Source organism: Odontesthes bonariensis, chromosome 20, assembly GCF_027942865.1.
Source record: "Odontesthes bonariensis isolate fOdoBon6 chromosome 20, fOdoBon6.hap1, whole genome shotgun sequence".
In the NCBI taxonomy this organism is placed as follows: domain Eukaryota; kingdom Metazoa; phylum Chordata; class Actinopteri; order Atheriniformes; family Atherinopsidae; genus Odontesthes; species Odontesthes bonariensis.
Window position 1 is genome coordinate 8,172,758 of NC_134525.1, and position 20,583 is coordinate 8,193,340.

At 41.7% G+C, this 20,583-nt stretch overlaps 1 protein-coding gene across 2 annotated transcripts in view; it reads right to left on the reverse strand.

Annotated features, from left to right (window-relative positions):
- Positions 1–20,583, reverse strand: part of map3k15 (mitogen-activated protein kinase kinase kinase 15) — a 40,488-nt gene that overhangs the window by 4,941 nt on the left and 14,964 nt on the right. Inside the window, exons 4-26 of one of the 2 annotated variants that reach the window (XM_075452911.1) lie at positions 19,715–19,792; positions 18,603–18,796; positions 18,082–18,250; positions 17,821–17,927; positions 17,255–17,425; positions 17,063–17,175; positions 16,718–16,877; positions 16,169–16,319; positions 15,965–16,072; positions 14,556–14,605; positions 13,070–13,165; positions 12,851–12,938; positions 12,622–12,755; positions 10,731–10,858; positions 10,323–10,453; positions 9,585–9,690; positions 8,702–8,859; positions 8,393–8,576; positions 7,281–7,458; positions 6,687–6,861; positions 5,408–5,593; positions 2,846–2,951; positions 2,408–2,648 (exon numbers count right to left, since the gene is read on the reverse strand). In XM_075452911.1, the coding sequence (XP_075309026.1) occupies positions 2,408–2,648; positions 2,846–2,951; positions 5,408–5,593; positions 6,687–6,861; positions 7,281–7,458; positions 8,393–8,576; positions 8,702–8,859; positions 9,585–9,690; positions 10,323–10,453; positions 10,731–10,858; positions 12,622–12,755; positions 12,851–12,938; positions 13,070–13,165; positions 14,556–14,605; positions 15,965–16,072; positions 16,169–16,319; positions 16,718–16,877; positions 17,063–17,175; positions 17,255–17,425; positions 17,821–17,927; positions 18,082–18,250; positions 18,603–18,796; positions 19,715–19,792 (3,212 nt within the window). The remainder of the gene's footprint in view (positions 1–2,407; positions 2,649–2,845; positions 2,952–5,407; positions 5,594–6,686; positions 6,862–7,280; positions 7,459–8,392; positions 8,577–8,701; positions 8,860–9,584; positions 9,691–10,322; positions 10,454–10,730; positions 10,859–12,621; positions 12,756–12,850; positions 12,939–13,069; positions 13,166–14,555; positions 14,606–15,964; positions 16,073–16,168; positions 16,320–16,717; positions 16,878–17,062; positions 17,176–17,254; positions 17,426–17,820; positions 17,928–18,081; positions 18,251–18,602; positions 18,797–19,714; positions 19,793–20,583) is intronic. The other variant, XM_075452912.1, reaches the window with a different exon arrangement.

Genomic DNA, 20,583 nt, shown 5'->3' on the forward strand with positions numbered 1-20,583 from the left:
CCAAACTGGTATTAGTTCTGCCGCACTGAAATGCTGATGCAGAGAGGGTTTTTTCCATGGTGGGGCTCAATAAAACCAAGACCAGGAACACGTTGGCTCTGAATGGAACTCTGTCATCCATCATGACTGAAAATGGCTGACATTGAGCCACAGTGCTTTAAATGGGAGCCCCCAATATCAGTCACCAAGCATCAAAATCTGCCACAAACACTTACAACAACACTCATAAACAAACACACACAGAGAGGGACTGCTCAAGGGGCCCATTTGGGGTTATGTTTGTTTTTCTTAATTTAATTTGTCTGTTTTTTTGTTTGTTAAGACTTTGCATACCTAAAACAATTTATTTTAAAATATAGCAGAATTTAGTGTAAAAGTGAAGATTTGTGATTTTGGTATAAATAAAACAATTTTTTTGTTCTTTAAGTAGCTAGTTTATGGCGATGGGATACTGCAAGGGACCCCCCCCCCCAAAAAAAACCCCCGAAAGAAACCCCCCCACGCACATGGCCCGGCCCCTGCCCCGCCCGAATCTCACTCCAAGCAAACTTGAAAACTTGAGAGCCCTGGTTCACTCATGCAGGGACAATTCAACCTCACCCTGAGTTTCCATGCTTCAAAACACCCGATTCAAATTAATAGGATGGATCGTTGGTTCTTCCTCAACGTCTGCAGAGGCCTGTCATTTTTGTTTTGAATCAGGTGCGTTGAAGAAGGGAAACGTGCAAAACATATTGGGCAGCGACAGCAAAGTCGTATTAGGCCTACTTGACTTTTAAGTTCCATTGCTGTCAAGTTGGTGTTGATGCAGAAGCAACTGTTCATTAAAACGTGGTGGGGAAAAAAAGCTGAAAACTCTTAGCTAGCCAGAAGTTAGCTAGTTAGCTAAAAGTTAGCTAAATGTTTACAGTTAGGGGGACATTTTCTGTGAGCTCCACCGTTAATCTTTAGTTTCAGGGCCAAAGTATGTCAACAAAAGCTGAAGCTGTAAACTGAAACCTTCTGCAGATGACAAAAATGTCAGTTGTTTTTTTATTTCCTCATTCCTCTGTGATACAGTGACCAGACAGTAGTGGCATGGTCCACTCACAGGTGCTACCCACCAAAAAAATGTGAACATCCTGCAGCCACACACTGTTAATACATCCATGTGCCATGACACACAACAATAATATTCCTAAGAAAAAAAGCCTCATTACCAAAGAGTTGGGAGTTATTGTTACATCTGTTTGGATGCAATAAGGGAAATTCCAACTTCATAATGAAGCTGCATGAAGAGTTAGGGAATGAACAGAGTGATTAAAATTCAACCAGAGTGTATTAAACATTTAATGTTAAATTACGATAGTTGATACATGGTGGGTTTACATGGAAAAGTGACAGTTTCATCAACGTCGGAGGGATTCATCCCTCGAGGGGCATAAGTGAGATATTCTAGTCTGGAAGTGGTTCAATATACCATCTGCAGAGAGATACAACTGTAAAATAAAAGGGCTGATGCTGCATTAGATGGAATATTAATTTTTTTCAATTAAAATAAAACTCTTTTTTTATCTAAACACAGTCTTCTGTCTTTATTTTTTGTTGGAGCCTATGAGCTGAGTCATAATATGATGCTTTTATACTTTAAATAAAACTGTTTTATGAGCCCCTCTCCTCCTCCAATGGACTGTGAAATCATCTCATTGTCATATCTTTTACGGCTGTGTTTAAACACTATAGTATCCCGCAATATTCCACATAACCCAGTGCTTGTATGTTTAATACGTTCTGCAACTGCTACCTAACATTCACCTCAGCGCGTTTCTCTTGGAGGGCAATAAAGTGTAACCGTGAAGGTAAATATCCAGGCATGCTATCGCCTGTTGTCACGTGATAGATCGGTCTTTAAATATATCCGCAGCAGCGTTAATATACAGCACCCACAAATGTGAAAACAGGCTCTTGTGTTATGATGCCATGAAGTCCACTCAGGACAACTTTTCTGTCTGCTTTGTGTTGCAGTTTGCATTTTTAATTCCTTATCTTTTCCAGTGCAGGATGTGTAATAACCTGTTCATGTTCTAAAATAGCGTTCTGTGGTAAAGACTGAAACAGTTGGCAGGTCGCGCAGCATTTTTCAGCGTCATAACTGACTCTGTGCCTTACTAAAAATTCCACCACAAGGGTCACAACAGTGCGGGCTGTGCAGCGACGGCATGTTCACGTCACGGAGGCATGTCTGAGCTCGCTTTCCATGACTACCGCTTTGCATTTCAGAAATGAGAGGAATTTAAGATTCCATCCGATCCGCTGATGTCAGCAAACCTGCAGCAGTTTTTCCACATGGGCCCAGAAAAAGCTGTTTCCACCCGACCTTAACCTCAGCACAGAGAGAGGAAATATGTGCTGGTGTGTCTGCGTCCACCTGTTGGTCTCCTGCTTGAGCCGCCCCAGCTGCGCTCCCAGGTGATGATGTGATCGCTGATGCTCTTGGGAGTGGGTGGAGTTTGTCGTGCTGTTGGCAGGGTGGGCGGGGTCGGCTGGCGTTCCTGCGTCGTCAGAGTGCGGCGCTAAAACGGGACCAAACTCTACTTCCTCCTCATCCACCTCGTCATCCTTTTCTGCCCCCTCGCACTCCGATGCCGGCCCGAAGTGGGTCTGCAGCTCTGGAGGTCAAAGCCGCAACTGTTAAAGGCGCTTTGTTATTCTGCCTCACTTTCACTTTTATCCCACTGCCATAATACAATATATCACTATATTTAAACATTAATTTTACAAAAAAATATGTAGCTATCGGATTAAATGTATGATTCAACTTTTTCTAATGCCAAAGGTTCACGCTGCAGCAGTCTGAATCTTCTACCTGGTATGAGGATGGTGATGGCAGCCTGCACAGCTCGGCGGATGATGTTGTCCATGGCGAACATCCAGTGGGGTTTAATGTGATGATTCCTCAGGACTTTGTTCACCTGAGAACATCAAGACACATATTTAGAAAGACTCTTCTACAGATAGCTTTCCACATCGACAAATGCTCAAAGTATTTTCAAATGTATGGATTGTTTTTAACAGCAGAGTTTCTGCTGCGTTCTGCCAATTTAGAAGATTAAAAGCTCTATTTCAGTCCTCATAAAAATGCAGTGTAACACCTGGTTGGTGATCCAAACACTTAAACAATGGATTTCTAAGACCTTTTTTTGGCAACTGCATCACAATTACACTTTATGTAAACTTTACAGCTGAGAGGAAACGTTCATGACTTTTTCAGATTTAAAGTCATGAACACACTGGCAGCACACTGGGTCACATGACTTGTGTCGAATGTCGCCATGCAGACCGCACCTGACCACAAAGATTGTCGACTGTGAAGTTCCCAATCACAGCTGTCAGTTTTTAGTTGAGAAGTTGAAAAATGAGTGTTAAATCAGTGATATTATTGTCTTTAAAGCTGCAGAGCAACCTTTATAATAGGCAGACTCCCATTTATTAGGGCTTTTCTGACTTCATACAGGGACGCTGCAGGTAGACTACCAGTTTCCGCCAGCAGGTGGCGTAGTTTAACCATTTAGTGGGATTTAAGATTAACTTCAACTGGAAAACGCATGATTACTTTCACATTACAATAATGCTCTGTATGAGACAATAAAATATTTAACATAATAAAGTTTTCAGCCAGTTTTCTGGTTTAAACTTATGTTTGGACGCACGACTTAAACCTGAAGAGGAATATATATATATGATGCGATTTAACTACAGTATGTAGTATTTTTGGTCCTATAGCTGAAGTTTTTTTTTTTCTCAACAATTAATTCCTCTTCATCCATTTTACAAACACGTTTGATACCTGACGGCGCTGCTGTTAAAGCAGGGAAGAGACAAAGTTTTTTTTTTTTTTTTTTCAAAGGACTGCTGAAGCACCATAGAAGAAGAACTTTTATGAACAGGAGCCAGGATGTGCGCGCACGATGTGATTATAAATGAAACATGTGTTTTTACTGGTTACATCGTGTCAGGTCATCCTGAGTCAGATTTAGGTGAATTGTTGATGAGAAGTCATCCGTGTAGAGATCAAATCTTAAATCGCAGCTGAGCTTAATCTCGACCATTGATGGATGTTAGCGTTTGTCTGTTTTAAACCTGAGCTGTTAAACTGTTGTGCCACCTGAAATGTGGATTTCTGCCTCCAACAGTTCTTCACAACAGAAGAAAATGACGTTGAGAACTAGACCAGAAAATGGCCACGACAATGGGATTTCCTAAAAGACTTTGCACTTTTGCACTTCACATTATGTGTTATCATGATTTCCCACCCTCAGTTTCCACACTCCTTTCAATTCTCTCCTAATATTAATTAGGTATTTTCAGAGGTGGGACAAGGCCATTATTTCCCAAGCTGCAGGTAAGTCTCAAGTCTTTCTTCTTAAGTCCCGAGTAAAATCCTAGTGAGTTTCGAGTCCATGACTTGTGTTTTTCACCAAATGTAATGTCATTTAAACCATTAAGTAACTAAGCACCACTAGAGAAGTTTGTGAACCTTAAAACTGTGTGAGTTTGACTAATTTTGAAGCATGACAAGCCTTTTCCCAGGCCTGAAACTGCTCTGGAGCCCCCAGGGGTGGAGATATCACAGTTCACGACTTTTGTTTTCCAGCCCTGCACGACACAGCTGTGCTTTATATTCACTTGACTTTTGTGGGCTTCTGATGGCATCTTTGTTGCCTCTTCAACATGACAACAAATGCATGTGTATGGCTGAACAGGTGCATGTGTTTTTATGACAATGGTCGTTCACATCCCACAACTGTAGGGGGAGCCAAAGAGCAAATAATTAGCCCAATTTTCTTGAGGTTTTCTTAAAAACTTGATAGAATTATTGAATTATTGCATTCACTGAAACCATTTTTCTCAGCCTCGGCCCATTTGAAGTTAGTTTTCTGTCCGTTCGTTATTCTGTGTCGAAATTTAATTCAGAAAAAGAAAAGTAGGATATTTTTTCCACTTTCACACGGAGCTCAAAAATACTGTCATATAAAAATATAATAGATTATATCCAAAAGTTTGAAAAGAAACCGTAAACTTTCACATAAAACTGGACTACTCTATTCACACATTTTAAGACATTTTTACTGATGAGGTGATTTCTGTGTCATTCTTTCATTTCAGTCTCAAGTCAGAGCAACTTTCAGAATTTAACTAAAGTCCTCAGACCTACGGTTTCCGTTTGTTTCTGAAACATTGTATTTGTAAAGAAGTGTGATCTCTAACTGTGTTCTTTTACTGTCCGAACAGCTGCTGAGGTAATGTGTCAGGTCATAACCTCTTAATCTACTTTTCTGTCGTTGAAGCAATGCAGATGTTTTGTACCTGCTTGCTGAGATCAAATCAGCATATGTGTCAGAACCTGAATGTGGGTGTTTGTGCTGACCGAGTCCTGGAAGCCAAACAGCACCAGCTGGATCTGGTTGATGGAGGTGGAGTCAAAGTCGAGGTCCAGCTTAAGCTTGGAGATGGTAGCTGCCATGACACGCCTCTCTGGAGAATGAATGAAGTCCCGAAGGATGCAGATTATCTGCTTAATATGTTCAACAGACAGCTGGAGCTCTTCACTGCCCTGTTACACAAACAGAAATGCATTAGAATGACTTACTTACTGAGCTCAAACTGTAAATATCACTATCCAAGTGTAAAATCTGTCATTAATTCAGTTGCCTGAGTGGGTTTTAGTGTTATGTAATGTTACTTTTACCAAGATAACAAGCATTGGGGGATATGGTGGAAGGGTTTTCACGGAGCTTTTGCGCCCTCTCCTGGTAGTACATGGAAATACAGGCTCCCTGCCAAAATCACTGAAATCACCCTGTTGGCTTTAATCATATTTTCTCTGCAGTTCTTGTATGTAGGATCCCTCGTGAGGTGGTCCATGCTGAATTCACCTCAAGCTGAGATATGAATATTTTCATGATCATAAAATGAAGATTTCTGATTGCATACCTTTTTATTTGGGAAGATATAAAACTTTTTTGGTGAAACTTTTCCAAATATATGACCTTTTTTTAGTTGCATCTGTTGTAAGTCAGGGCATCTTTTTTGGATGTTGAAAGACACAAGTTTACAAAATGTATTTCTATATTTACATATGTAATTTCTAAGTTTATTGGTTTAGTAAAAGAAGCAGACGCAATATTGCCAAACATTTTTCGTTGGATATCACCTTGACTGCAATTTTCAACAGGATGCCTCTAACTTCAAACAAAATCTGTAGTTTTCACTATTTTTCCTACAAAACTAAGCTTGAAAATATAAGCAAAAGCAACTTGCAAGTCCTTCCCCCTCCCTCCCTCTCTGCTGTGCATCAGCTCAGCCTCTTAAGCTCCTCCCACCACAAGAGGATGGCATGCAGCCGTGGGCTAGTAACCTGGACAACTGTATAAGTGGCTGCTGTTGACACAAATCAAAAAAATGTAATTAAAGCCCTACTCTGACTGGTTGTTTTCTCCCATGCTCAGTGAATTTTGGCTGATCACATTAGGAGCACTGGGATTAGGACTTGGATCACCGTTTGTTATCCACATCTTCTAAATGTGAAGTAAAAATGGCAAAAACACAAGTGATATCCTGGCTTTATTAGGCGGTCGAGTTCTCACACCTAGTTTGTGTAAAAAGACCCTGAAACATGAGTGGTAAAAATATAAACAAACACAGACCTGGATATGATTCTCTTTGAGGTTGGACATGACCTTTTCCTGGTCGTCATTAAGCACCTTGTACAGAATAGCCCGTCTCTCGCTGTCCTTCTTCAGCAGGAACAGGCCGCTGTCCCTGTCCTCAGGTGAGGGGGGGGCACTGCGGTCCTCGGACACAGAGCTATCATCTGGGACACTGCAACAGACGCACACTCTATGACTTCACGGCAATATAAAACAAGAATTACACCAATGATTTACAACGGTGTGGCATCCAGTTTATGTACAGATACAAGCCTCTCCTGGCGACTATGTGTGCGCAGGGAAGTGCAGAGACAGCATGACTCAGCCCAGCAGGATGTGCACGCATGTAAACACAACCAGCAACCAGCCCAAGATCACAACATTATCCTTCCTCATTATAACGGTGTTGTAAAAAGCAGCAAAGCACAAAACGGCCACCTGCCACCCAAACACACACACGCACTCATACACCCACACGCATGCGGTGACATTTTCACATTGTTTCGACTATGTTCGCTCTCAGAATAAGGATTATTTTTACTTCAGTTTATAGCTATGAGATCTATAAGTGATGTAAAATCAGTCTCTTGCCTCAGGTAGTTAGAGTTGGGGGGTTTGAGCAGGTTCTCTGAGCCAGAGCTTTTCTTTTTCTGGAAGAAAACGTCATGTTTGGCATCGCAGTCCGGACTCACAGAGCCGTGTTCGCTGCTGCTGCTGCCGGCGGCTTCGCCCTGCAGCTGCACCGGCATGGAAACATTGTGGATATAGTCTGACAACACAAACAGAGGAAACACACATGAGCATGACAGCTAACACATGTACTTCTAAATTAAGGAGCTCCCAGAAAGATGGATTTATCTTCAGATTTGAAAAAAAAAAAAAAAAACACAATTTATTCTGACGCTTGAAGGGGTCCTATTCTGCTTTTATAATGTTAGAATGTTGGTGGTTAATATTAAACAAGATTCTGAACATATGTAAAAGTAATCCCAGTGAGCAAAAAACTCAGATTTCAGGCTGAGGTACAGCTCATGGTCTCTGAGTGCTGCCCCTCGGCAGGCTTCCAGAAGCTGTCCAATCAGGAGTGAGTGGGCTTACATGGTCTTAAAGAGACAGGAACTTTGTATCAGACAGAAGCTGAACTGAAAGGCTGCATTAAGGGTAAAACTACAAAACTACTCGAGTGCAGCACAAGAATAAAATGCAATCGGTAGAAATGAACCACCTTTAAATATCTTTGTTATGTTTGATGGAAAAGTTTCTACTCTTCAGTTCAAATGAGATAACATTGTGATTTTTGATGAAATGTGCTACAGATGTGCTACAAAGCAAAAAAGCGCCACAGAATGAAGAGGGGGATTTGCGTCATGGAAATTCTGCTTGGTGACAACTCAAAGACTCGGCGTGATGACTCACACACTTTTAAATATTCACACAACACGTAGAAAGGGACACAATCGTTGTTGATAGTTCTCTGAAGGCCTCACCTCGTACATCATTGTGTTAAAAGGAAAAAAACATTAACTGCTGACCTCATGGAAAAGATTTGGTACGTTTAGATGTTGGGCATTTTTTGTAGCTTGCACAACCTGCTTTTAGGTACATGAACTTTTCTTCAATTCAAACTGATCGATCTTGGTTTAGCCATGCGCACAACAGGGAGCGCTACCTAGCAGCTAACAGTGTATTAGCATGAATGCAACCTGATGGTTTGAAGGCGATCTTGCTCTTCTTGCCCTTTGTGTTTTGCCTGAGAAAAAGGTCTCTGAGCAGGTCTGAGGCGATGGCTCTCTTGTGAGGGTCGGGCTCAAAGCAGCGCAGGATGAAGGACTTCGCCTCAAGCGACAAAGACTCTGGGATTTCTGGGTGGATCTTAAACATGCCCACCTGCAAAATAAAGCCACAGAGACAGTTCGGATATGAAAAACCAGCTGTTGGAGGGATGATTTCAGGCTTCAGATTGAGAAATTGTGCATCCAGTACATCTGTAAACGAAGACTGTCAGTGTCTACCTTAAACATGGCCGCCTGTGGCTCTCCCAGCTCGTGAAAGGGAGGTTTCCCAGTCGCCATTTCTATGATGGTACATCCCAGAGACCAGATGTCAGCTGGGGCTCCGTAGCCTCGTGGGCCTTTATCAATGATTTCTGGAGCCATGTACTGCAGAGTACCTTCAAGCACAGAGGCAGATTATACAACAGATTTAGACATGCATTTAAAAGAACTCAAATACAAATTTGATTTGGCTGTCAGATTAGAGGTATTCCAGTGAGGAAAAGGGAATCAGAAGGATTCATTTTTCAGTTTGCTGCCAGAGCTTCGCAGCAGATTTACAAGCGAGAGCTATAAAAAGAACGTGAGAGCTGAGCAGAAGAAACGGATAAGCAGACACACACATACACCTCCTAATGAAAGGTAAATACCCTTCTGCCTCTGCTTGATTAGCTAATCTAATTACACACCTCTGTGGCTGCAGAAGGAGGCCAGATGGTCAATGAATGTGTATGTCTTCATTCGCTCGCGTCTTTGAGTGTTTCCATAGAGGCTGATAGTGGCTCTTGACATTTCGAGGGTCATTTGATATTTACACCCATAGTCTGCGACCGCAGCATGTCAATGACTCCATTTATGCAGTCCACGCTGAATCGCTGTCTGTTTGTGCAGAACTGGATGGAACCTGTGTGTAGTCATCATGCTCTGCGAGTCATTCTACGTCTGATTTTAGTTGATTTAGTTTGTTTTGACCCAAAAAAAAAAACTCAGAATTTAGTTCTCAAGCAGTGTGATCTTAAGGTAATCTTTTATGATTTTAGAAGGTCTCATACAGTCATGCATAAAGAAGTTAAAGAATGATACAGAAATCAAATTCTAAAGCTGCGGCAGAGATTTGAGCTACCTGTGAATGTCTCTGTGCAGGGATTGACTCCCGCCAAACGCTTCGAAGTGCCAAAGTCAGAGATCTTCAACACGCCGCTGTAGGTGTTCACCAACACGTTATCACCCTGTAGAAGACAGGGACCAACAGAGAGAAGGATTTCTATGCAGTAAGGGGAGGAAGCAGGGAATGGCATCTGCTAGCGTACCAAAAGCATTCTGGGTTTGAAAGCAGCAGGGTATACAGGACGGGGTAAGAGTGTTGAACCACCCCTCATTTCTTTAGAAAAAAATAAATAAATCACAAGAAAGTCTAACAGCTTGGAACAAAATACAAAGTGGTCTTAAGCAGTCGTCTTTCAGGGTTACTGAAAGTCTTTCAAAGTTGCCTTTTCTCCATATCTTTAGTAGCATCTCCAAAACCCACCAAAGATAACAGAGTCTAACAGAAATCAAATGTTTTTTCACCAAAAAGTTGAAAAATTGACATATTTCAGCTAAATTTGAGGAAACTGGACAAAAGAAGAAGTGGCAGGCTTAAAAAGAACCATCTACAGCAGATGAACAGTATCCCGAAGTGATGTCCTTAAGAGGTAGGAAAAATGCATCTGGACCTCCAGTTGATCCGTCTACTGTTCATTTGAGCCGAAAGTGGTAAAAAAATAAAATAAAATCTTCATCCGCTCATTACTATAGCCTGAAATTATTACAGTAGATGGATCTGATGATTGTGTCTAATATTCGGTGTGGATATCAGTACCTTGATGTCTCTGTGGACGATCTGGTTCTCATGCAGGTAGCGCAGCCCCTCCAAGATCTGCCTGGTGTAGAAGATTATCGTGGCCTCCTTCAGAGGACCCCATTTTGACCTCAGCAGTGCAGACAGGCTTCCTGGAGAAAGGAGACAAGGAGTGTCCAAAACCTATCATGAAATGGGAAGACAACCAAGCAGTTAGAGAGACCGCCCGGTAACCGAGAGGTCACAAGCATCGATCTCTGAAACAGTCTCTCATGAGCCGGAAGTTGTAATTAACCGAGAAGCACTGCCATAAACGAGAGAATATTTGGTTTACTGTACATTAGGGCAGTTTGAATTACTTCCTGTCTTACAGAGTCCAAAGTAACAACAGACGAAACTCTGTTTCTTTCTCTGTTTTTACGAACTTACCTCCAGGCACTTGTTCCATGAAGATCTTGATGTATCCGTTCTCAGAAATGGAACCCAGATACTGAACAATGTTCCTGTGCTTCAGGTACTTGTGAAGGGCAATTTCTTCATGAAGGGGCTGTGAGTATCTGAGACACAGGAAGGAAAGATAACAAAAGGCAAACTGCATTTTCTTTCTTTGGTTTAGTGCAATGCCACAATGCAAACTGTGTCTATCATCACATTTGTTCACAAAATATAGAGCAGATACTATGCCGTACGAAAAAGAAAGTACACCCTCTTATGATTCTAAGGTTTGTCCATATCAGGACAATAAAAGATCATAAAAGATCAATAAAATAACAAATTATATTTTAAACAGTGTAATTATCTATTAAACTGAACCAAAATGCAGAAGCAGCGTGTGAGGAAGTTCACTCCATTATCCAACAGCTTGTAGAAGCACCTTTTAGCAGTTGTCTGTATGACGTTATCAGTCTCTCACATGGTTGTGGAGGAATTTCCAGCGTTGCCTCAGCTCATTGAGGTTTGCAGCTAGGGGTGGGTATTGGCAAAGAAGTCACGATTCGATTCGAATCACGATTCACATGCCACGATGCGATACTATCACGATGCATCACGATACTTGAATTATTGCGATGCATTGCGATATTTTCACTGAACATACTTAAAAAAAAAATACAGCCATTACCAGTGGCTGACTGGCTGTGTATGATCTGGATAGTGTATTCAATTGATACATAACTCAAAGCAAATCAATTCATAACTGTATTTATTGAAACAACTTTTGGAGGTATTGCCATTAAAACAAATATTACTGGACACAAATATTACTATTACTGGACACACTCATCACAAAAAGTGCATAGGATTTATAAAACTTAAAATAACAAAATAGATGATGATCAGTACAGACAAAAAAAAAGTGCATAGGCTTTATAAAACTATAAAAAAATATATATATATTGCAAACATCCCTTGCAGCGAAATGCATCAATTGCATGTGTCCTATCATTAAAGGCATAAAAAAAAAATATCGATACTTGGCGTCAAGAATCGATGCAGTAGATCGCGAAAATTAGAATCGCGATGCATCGTCATGACGATTATTTTGCACACCCCTCTTTGCAGCATTGGTTTATGCACAGCTCTCTTAAGGTCAGGTTGACGTCTGGACTTTGACTGTCTTGAATGTTTTCCACTTAAACACTGTTACACAATAATCTTTCTCTCTGTAGAATAGTTCTTCTCAGATTGATGGGCAGATCCTCGCTGATGTCTTTCCTCCTTGGCATTGTGTTAAAACACACCTGAATGCTTCAGACTCGCAAACTGACAAAACATCTGATTTTTTTTACAGAGGTGCTCCCACTTACTGATGATTAAGATTAAGATCAGATTTATTGTCATGCATACACACGAAATTTGTCCTCTTATTTTAACCTATCCAGGTTGGCACCTGTTGACACACTCATGCTCATGCACAGGGTCACACACTCAGACAGATGCCATACACACTGGAGCGGTGGGCAGCCATTCACAGCGCCCGGGGAGCATGGGGGTACGGTGCATTGCTCAAGGGCACCTTGGCTGGGACAAGGATATGGACTGGCACCCCTCCAGCTGTCAGCTTCACCAATCTTTTTGAGGGGTGAGAGTGGGAATCGAACCTCCAACCTTCCGGTTATGGACCGAACCACTGACGACCGACTCTAACCACTGAGCCACGGGCGCCTCATTGATCAATTAATCAGTGCATTGATTAGCAGAGCCTGTCTGCTACTGACCGTCAGTTTTTCACACACTGCTTCTGCATTTTGGCTTCATGTTTGTTCAGTAATTAATGACACTGTGTATCAAACCTTGAATGTGTCTCTGGCCGTGAACATACCTGCTGTCCCTTTCAGGGATCTCTTTAATGGCGATTCGGACCTGGTTGCTCAGGTCTCTCCCAGCATACACCACTCCATACGTTCCCCTCCCCAGTACCACCCTGTCACCAGTCTCGCTGGTGTCATACTCGTACTGTAGTACACAAACATTAAATCTTGGTAATTCCATGTAAAAATAATACACCTGTAAGACATAAAAAAAATAAATTCATGTAAATGCACACTGACCTCCAGCGTATCTCCATCACCCTCCCCTTCCAGCTCCACAGCATTCCCTGTGCCATCAGATATCATCTCTTTCACCATGGAGCAGAACCTGGTGCACACCGCCGCGTGTAAATATCATTAAAGTTATTTTAGGCTTGTGGCCCGCGGGTCACAACCGCACATACATGCTGAACAAACACAAACACCTACACAGACACATCTAGAGGTGTGTGTCCTCACCGACCGCACTGCTCCTCGGTGGAGAAATAGATCTGGAAGTCATCGGAGTTGTCGTGAACGTACAGGAAGCAGCAGCGCTCATCAAACTTACTGATACTGCGGACAGAGTGGCCAGAGATATTCATTAAGTCCTGTATCACAGTTTGAAAAAAAAGCTAGTATGGTATTGTTTTCAAGCAGCAAATCAACAAATCAGTGTTGTTTTTTATCTTGTACTCATAATTAATATTCATTGAGTCTTTTAGGCGGTTTGTAGAAGCAAGTTTAAAGTATTTCTCTCACTGACGGTACTGAACAGCTATCATAAGCAATCATGGGTCACATATATTCTGTTCCATCTGGTCTATTCTTAGAAGATTCCCTCGCTTTATTTGGGTTTTTTTTTGTCCAAGCCCCTCATGTTACAATGATTATGTAATTGTGGCTTTGCATCGTAAGTCACTGTCTTGACTATCCAGGGCAATTAGATCAGGTGGCACATTGCACCAATTGGATGCAGTTCCAGGTGGCTAAATCTGTACCACCAGCTATTTCTGACAGGAAATGTGTTATTATTCATGCACCTGCAGAGAATTCACACCTCCCCCAATCCAATGTGTTGTGTGAGTAATCCCTTGTTCAACTGAATCTTGACAATGTCAAGACCAGAGAATGGAGGACGCAGATGCAGGAGGTTTCATTCCAAGACTTTTATTTGCGGCAGCAGATCGACCAGTTCCTCGTGAGAGAAGCTAAATGGGCTATGAAATATTACTCTACGAATATGCTTTCCAAAAAGTGGAGAAGCATATCTCTATAAAAATTATCAAAACTCAAAATCACTCCACTAGCGGAGGAGAAAACAAAAGACCATGAAACTTTATTTTTAAACTAAATGTCACTCCTACTGAGGAGGAAAACAAAAAAAGCCTCTCCTAGAAATCGGAGGAAATATGCTATGAAAATTTTAGAAACAAAAGAGTCCACTCCACTCAGGAGGGAAAACAAAAGGCTATAAGAAAAATTAACACTGTAACTTTTACAGGTTCTATATTATCAAAAACTTACTCTAGGAAAAAACAAAATCACTCTTACGAGGAAAAGTACCACTGGGAACTCGGAAACGGGCTTGGGAAAACGGGCTTGGCAAAAAACGCTAGGATGATGCACTATACGGAGACAGATACAACACACTGGCACAAGACAGGGGGAGACGCAGACTCTTAAGCACACAGGAGTAATGGGAAACAGGTGGAATCATTCATACCACAATCAGACTGGAGCACGAGAGGAAGGGCAAGTGACCTGAAACGAGAGGGAAGTTAATCTTTCAAAATAAAACAGGAAATGACGAAACAATACATGAAACCCAAAAACCCAACTTAACCTCACCACGGTGTGACAGACAAAACGTACAGAGTAATACCAGTAGAGCCACACTAGTCACATTAATAACCTAAAATCATCCTTTAATAGCCTTCATGTTTAGCTTCATGTTTATCCATACCTAATGCCTTTGATTGACATAGCATTGAAGTTCCACTCATGGATCCCCTTCTGAAATGAAAACACATCATTTAATCTTACACCTCATGCGTATTTGGATCAAAGCAGTTGGACTCACTCAGTGTTTCATTTCAAAACCAGTGAAGGGACTAAAAGAGTTTATGGAACATTGTGTGAAATGTAAATTAAAAACAATGATTTACGCATCTCATGAAACAAAATCTTATTCACAATTAAACACAGAAAACATATCAAATGTTGAAACGGCACATTTAACTGTTTCATGAAATATATTTTAATTTGATGGCAGCAGCACGTCTTAAAACACTTGAATGCGGGCAACAACTGGCTGAAAAAGTAAGTGCAGCTACAAAGAAACAGCTGAAGGAACAACTTCTTCGGTTAACAGGTGAGTAACTTCCAGAACACTTCTAGAAATCATCGTTTGTGAGCACAGATCACCATGACGTCCACAAATGCAGGTTAAAGCTCTATCATGAGAAGAAGAAGCCATCTGTGAACATGGTCCAGTAACACGTCTTCTCTGGACCAAAGCTCATTTAAAATGGACTGAAGCTAACTTCAGACAAATTGAAATGAGATATTGCTAGAATCATTTTTTATCCTTTATGCTCTCATATTCCTAATCATTTCTACTTCTGCGTTACTGCTTATGTTGCCACTATTGCACCTCTGCAGGAGAATAACAGCTGCACTCAGAGGTCGCCACGGTCTGCTCTCAGTGCTCTCAGAAGGAATGTCCCTCAGCCTTGGTGGTATCAGCGGCACTGTTTGCTCCGAGAAAGAGGATCTTCCAAAGCCTCGGCATAATCAACACCACTGTCTGCCCTCAGACGGGCAGAAGGGAATGTCTCATGACTTATATAAACAAAATGCGAGCCCCCGTCTGTTTACCCTATAAAAGCTTGTTTAGAACTTAGTCTCTTTGAACATTTACATCACAGCCTCTGTATGTAGATGTTCCCTCGTTGCAACATGATTAAATGTCCTATGCTTTTGCATTTCACACAGTTTTCCTGAGTATTCTTATGAATAGATATTCCTTTTGGAAATCATGGATGCTGCATCCTCTGGACTTAAAAGGAGAGGGACCATCCAGTTTATTATGAGCACTTAGTTTAAAAGCCTGCATCTCTGATGGTATGGGGGTGCATTAATGCCTGTGGAGCTGGAAGCCTGCACATTTGAAAAGGCTCCATCAATGCTGAAAGGTGTAAAAATCACATACTGCATCTATTCCAACAGCATGACTTTGTAGTAAAAGTCTCATTTGTGACATCATGAAACACAAACTGCAGCATAGAAGACCCAGGTCTGCTGAGCAGCTAGAATCCTATATCAGACAAAAAAGGGCTCAACATGTGTGTAGAAGAAGAAAAACCCTCTCACTGTTTCAGCAGGGGAAACGTGCCAGATAGAGACGTTCTTTTCTTCAGCCTCGTTGTTAATTGACACATATGAGGGCTGGTAAATCTTGGTTGGCTCTAAAATCAACACCTGTAAAAGAAAGAAAAATAAACAGATAGATTAGATCATGTATTTGAACATCCCTTAATGCATATTTGAGCACGTGTGGTCATTGTGCGCTTGTACAGGAAACCGCAGTCTGTTGGTGGTGCGTTGCGTGGCTTCGACTATAATGTCCATCCAGAAGTCGAGTCTCTCCCGCTGAGGCGAATGTTCCACCGCCTGCTTCTTAAACCTCTGGATCAGCTGCAGGTTCTGCACAACGGAGCGCAAATACCTGCAAGAAAATACAATTGAACCAAATCGAAAATTGTTTTCAGTCCATTTTTTTCAGACAAATAGTTTAGGAGTACTGATGCTGCAACATAACAATAAAGCGCATTGCACTCATATAAGTAAAAAACTGGAAACCTTATCTTATAATCACAGGTAAGGATGTTCCAGTTTACAAGCTCTCCACGTCCATTTTCCCAAAGTTAGTCGTAAAGTAAAACTGAAACCCCACAATTGATATAAACACTTTCTATAAATCAGCTTGTGTCATTGCACCATTGCCCCTTTCTTCATAACGACCAAATCAAAAGATAGGTTGTCCTCTGTGAATGCAATGTGCTTCAATGCATTACAGTGGAGAACATATAAAATAAGTATTTTTTTGTAATGCAAAGGCTTTACCATAGAGGTGGCTTCAGTTTGAAGAGCTTCTCAGCAGCCTGAGTAGCTTTAGGGATATCGCTAGCTAGCATGCTAACAGTGAAGAACTGGCCCACGTCCCAGTAGTTATTCATTTTCTCCAAGGAACCCTTGCGTCCCAGCAGACTGTTCAACCTCACACCTGCAGGAATAGAATTATTCATGATTAATAAAAACTACCGGGCCTGGCAGCTTTTTTAACTTCACCCAAAACACACCATTTATTTTTATATCTGATCAAGCTGTAGCACAGACAAGTGAAGCAAATGAGCCTTTATGATGTGCTATTGTGAGTCAACTTTAAGGTCATGGAAAAAATAAGGTCACCAATTTTTCTTAGTTCAATGGAGCTCTCGAACTGCTGGCCAGCAACTATGAGGAGGACAGCGAGGTTGATCCCCGAATAGAGAGTAGGCTGCAGCTCAAAGCCCTTCCTGTACCTGCAGGTGGAAAAGGAAACGCGGATGAACACCATGGAAAATAATACGATGAAAAAGAGTTGCATGTATGTGTCCTCACCACTGTATGGCTTTGTCTCTATTTATAGTGTCTTTGCAGTCTGAGTCGAGGAAAATGTCCTTATAGATTCGTCCGCAGAGGCAGAACATGTCTGGGGCAGGATGCTCGCATGACTGCAGCACCTGGAGCATCACTTTAAGAGCCTTTTCCCTGTCTCCAGGACTGTTCCTCCTGCAGACATTCAGACACATAAACCTACATAAAAGCATTTTTCGGTCTTCTAAATTGTACCTAGAAAAGCTTCAACGTTTAGACATAATACATTTTCAATAGTCACAAATTGGGTCAATCACAGTTGTTTCGTTAGTTTGTTATCCACTGTTAATTTTGAAAGTACATTTTTTTATGTACAACTGCTGCTTTAATCCGAACTACATTTTTATGGCAAAAACAGCATTACAAATTGGATACAGGCTATTAATTTGATGTGGAGGGGAAAAAAGGGTTTTGTGTCAAAAATACAGAAATAAAGGGAAAGTCAAGAGAGCCTAAAGGACATGAACTCACTTATAGCCAATTGTCTGAATGTCTGGTGATAAAAGAGATTAAATCCAGCTGTTCTGTACCTGTTGAGGGCGAAGGCATAGTGGAACTGGATCATGGGCTGAGTGGCCAGATCACAAGTTGGCAGCATCTCCAGAGTCTGCACCAACTTTACCATAGCATCATAGTCCTGTTGGTCAGATAAAGAAAACAAATTTTTTTACTTTATGACCATGCAAGTACAACATTCACAGCAGACAATGCTTTTCTAAAATAAATGATGCATTAAAAAGTTAAACTTTGATGATTGCGAGCGGTTTCCAAAACAAAGGCCATGTTCTTACCTGTATGTCTCTGTAGGAGAACAGCAGGTTCATGACGATGTCCTGCGTTAGCAACTCTGTGTTGTCCATCCGGAGCTTGATACGGGAAAGCTCCTTGGCCAGCTCCTCTCCCTGGTACTTCTCTCGAGCCTTCCTGATGTCGTTGAGCAGGGTGTCCTTAAACGATGCGCTGCAGAAAGATGGCAAAGTAAGAGCCACTGATTGCAACGATGCAAGGAAACTCTGCAGATTTCGACATTTCCCCTTTCTTTCCTCAAGTTGCCCCCCCCAAAAAAAGAACATTTCTTAATGTTGAAGTTCCTGAAACATCTCAAATCTTCTGAGAACTTAAGTGTTTGCTTAATATTCTGACTTCCTGCCTAATTGGATTTACTTGTAATGGTATATTTACAGTGTTGTGTTTGTATTTCTCTTAAGCAAATGGTCTGAATGTTTGTCACATCAGTATCCAGCTGAATATGAGAAAACTAAAAACACTGTAAGGAATCGTTTACAAATTAAAGTTGTTTTGTTTCTCCTACCAGGATGTTACGTGGATATCCTTCAGCAGACTGGTGAAGCGATCGGTCAGGGGTACACACAGCGGCCCCAACAAGTTGTCCCAGCTGGGCTGCATGTACTCGCTGGCCCTGCGTTGGGCATCACTCTCACAGCACATATATTCATGGCTAGGAGTCACTATGTAAGGGATGAAGTAGTAGTTACCACTGGATGCCTAGAAACAAAGAAAATGAGTTAATGTTAGTAGTTTAAAGAAGAAAAAGAAAGGAATAGTATCAGATTTGGATGCCACGGGAGCTTTTAAGAGCCTGCAGTTGCAAATTCAATGCATTTAGTTAACAGTGAGACACACATGCAAGATACTGATGGTAGCTGTAAAGGGAGTCTAGCAGGAGAGACAATGGGGGTAGGTGGGTCAGACAATGCAGGGATGAGAGGCCAGTTAACATTTTGACATAATTATCAGGTTAGCACAGGCAGGTTTGTGTGCCGTCTTTAAGATTGGCTGCAAGTATGTTCACCTTTGCTTCAGTTTAAATCCCAATCATGCTGAAAGGTATATACCCATTTTCATAGGTGTGATCGTGACACAAGCCATGCCAAATGACACAAGAAGTGGACTGAAAATCAGTGGCAGCAGGTCTGATGGAGGGATGAATCCTCCCCAGAGCCCAGAGCTCAACATTACTGAAGCAGTGTGGGATCATGTTGGCAGAGAACGGAACAAAAGGCAGCCCACATCCAAAGAAGAGCTTTGGGATGTCCTTCAAGAAGCCTGGAGAACTATTCCTGAAGACTCCTTAAAGAAAGGACAGAAAGCTCGTCTGAGAGGGTTCAGGCTGTGTTGGAGAATGAAGGGGCTCATTCTAAATACTGACTTTAAAGCTCATTAGAACTGTACAAACTCTGCTTTTGCCTTATTTATTGTATTTACATTTATGTTTCAGTAAATTCTTGCACCGATTTCCAGTAATCCTGCCGATACAAAAAACGTTTGTATAGCACTATAAATGCAATGTATCATTCACACAACATCCCACGGGGAAATCATTGTTTTTCAGCTTCAGCTCCTTGATTGTTAGTATCAACTGTCTGCCAGCATGCTTTGGTGCAGGCCTGGTTCTGTACCTACTTTATTTCGCAGTCCAGAGCCTCTGTATTCTGGAGGCAACTGAACCCAGGGAAAGCCCAACGCTGGCGGACGAGTGGCCTACTCCACAAATACCCAGAAACATATACAAACACATAAATAAACCACAGACATACACATACGTTAAACATTTCTTCGTTTCAAGGAAAAACTATATCAGTACCCTGCCAAGCGTGTTTGAACACGTGTCCATTTATGTATATGTGTGAGTGTGTGAGGCAGAGAGAGGAGTGACAGAAGGAAAGCATGTAGATCTGCGTTCCTGAATGCATTTCACGCAAGAGGACAGTCAGCACTTGGTCATGGATATTATTCCTAGAAATGGTAAGAGACAGTGTGCACGCATAAATCTGTCACAACCTGACAGACAGTGGACCCACAGAGCAGACCAGAGGCAGACGAGGTAGACGTAAAAGGAGTTTATTCCAAGTCGGTACACGGGAAGGCAGTCAGTAAGGCAAAGGTACAAAATCGCTAGGCAAAAGGGGTAATCCAGAAAAACGGGCAAGGAGTCGGAATAACCAGAAATGCAATCAATATCTCGAGAAGTAGAACGCCGGAAAGCTGACAAAATGCACAGACAATCTGACAAAGACACACTGGGGAGCAAAGGTATAAATAAACAGAACACAGGTGAAAACAATGGGCAATCAGACACAACGGGAGTCAAGAAACCTAAAATGAAGCACAACAGGAAGTGAAGGAAAATAAAACAGGAAGCAGACAATACTATCAAAATAAACCATGAACAGATAACACAGACCCTAACAGTACCCCCCCCCCCCCCCTCCTCAACGGCCGGCCCCTGAAGGCCCAGGACCCTCGGGGTGGTCACGATGGAAGTCCCGAAT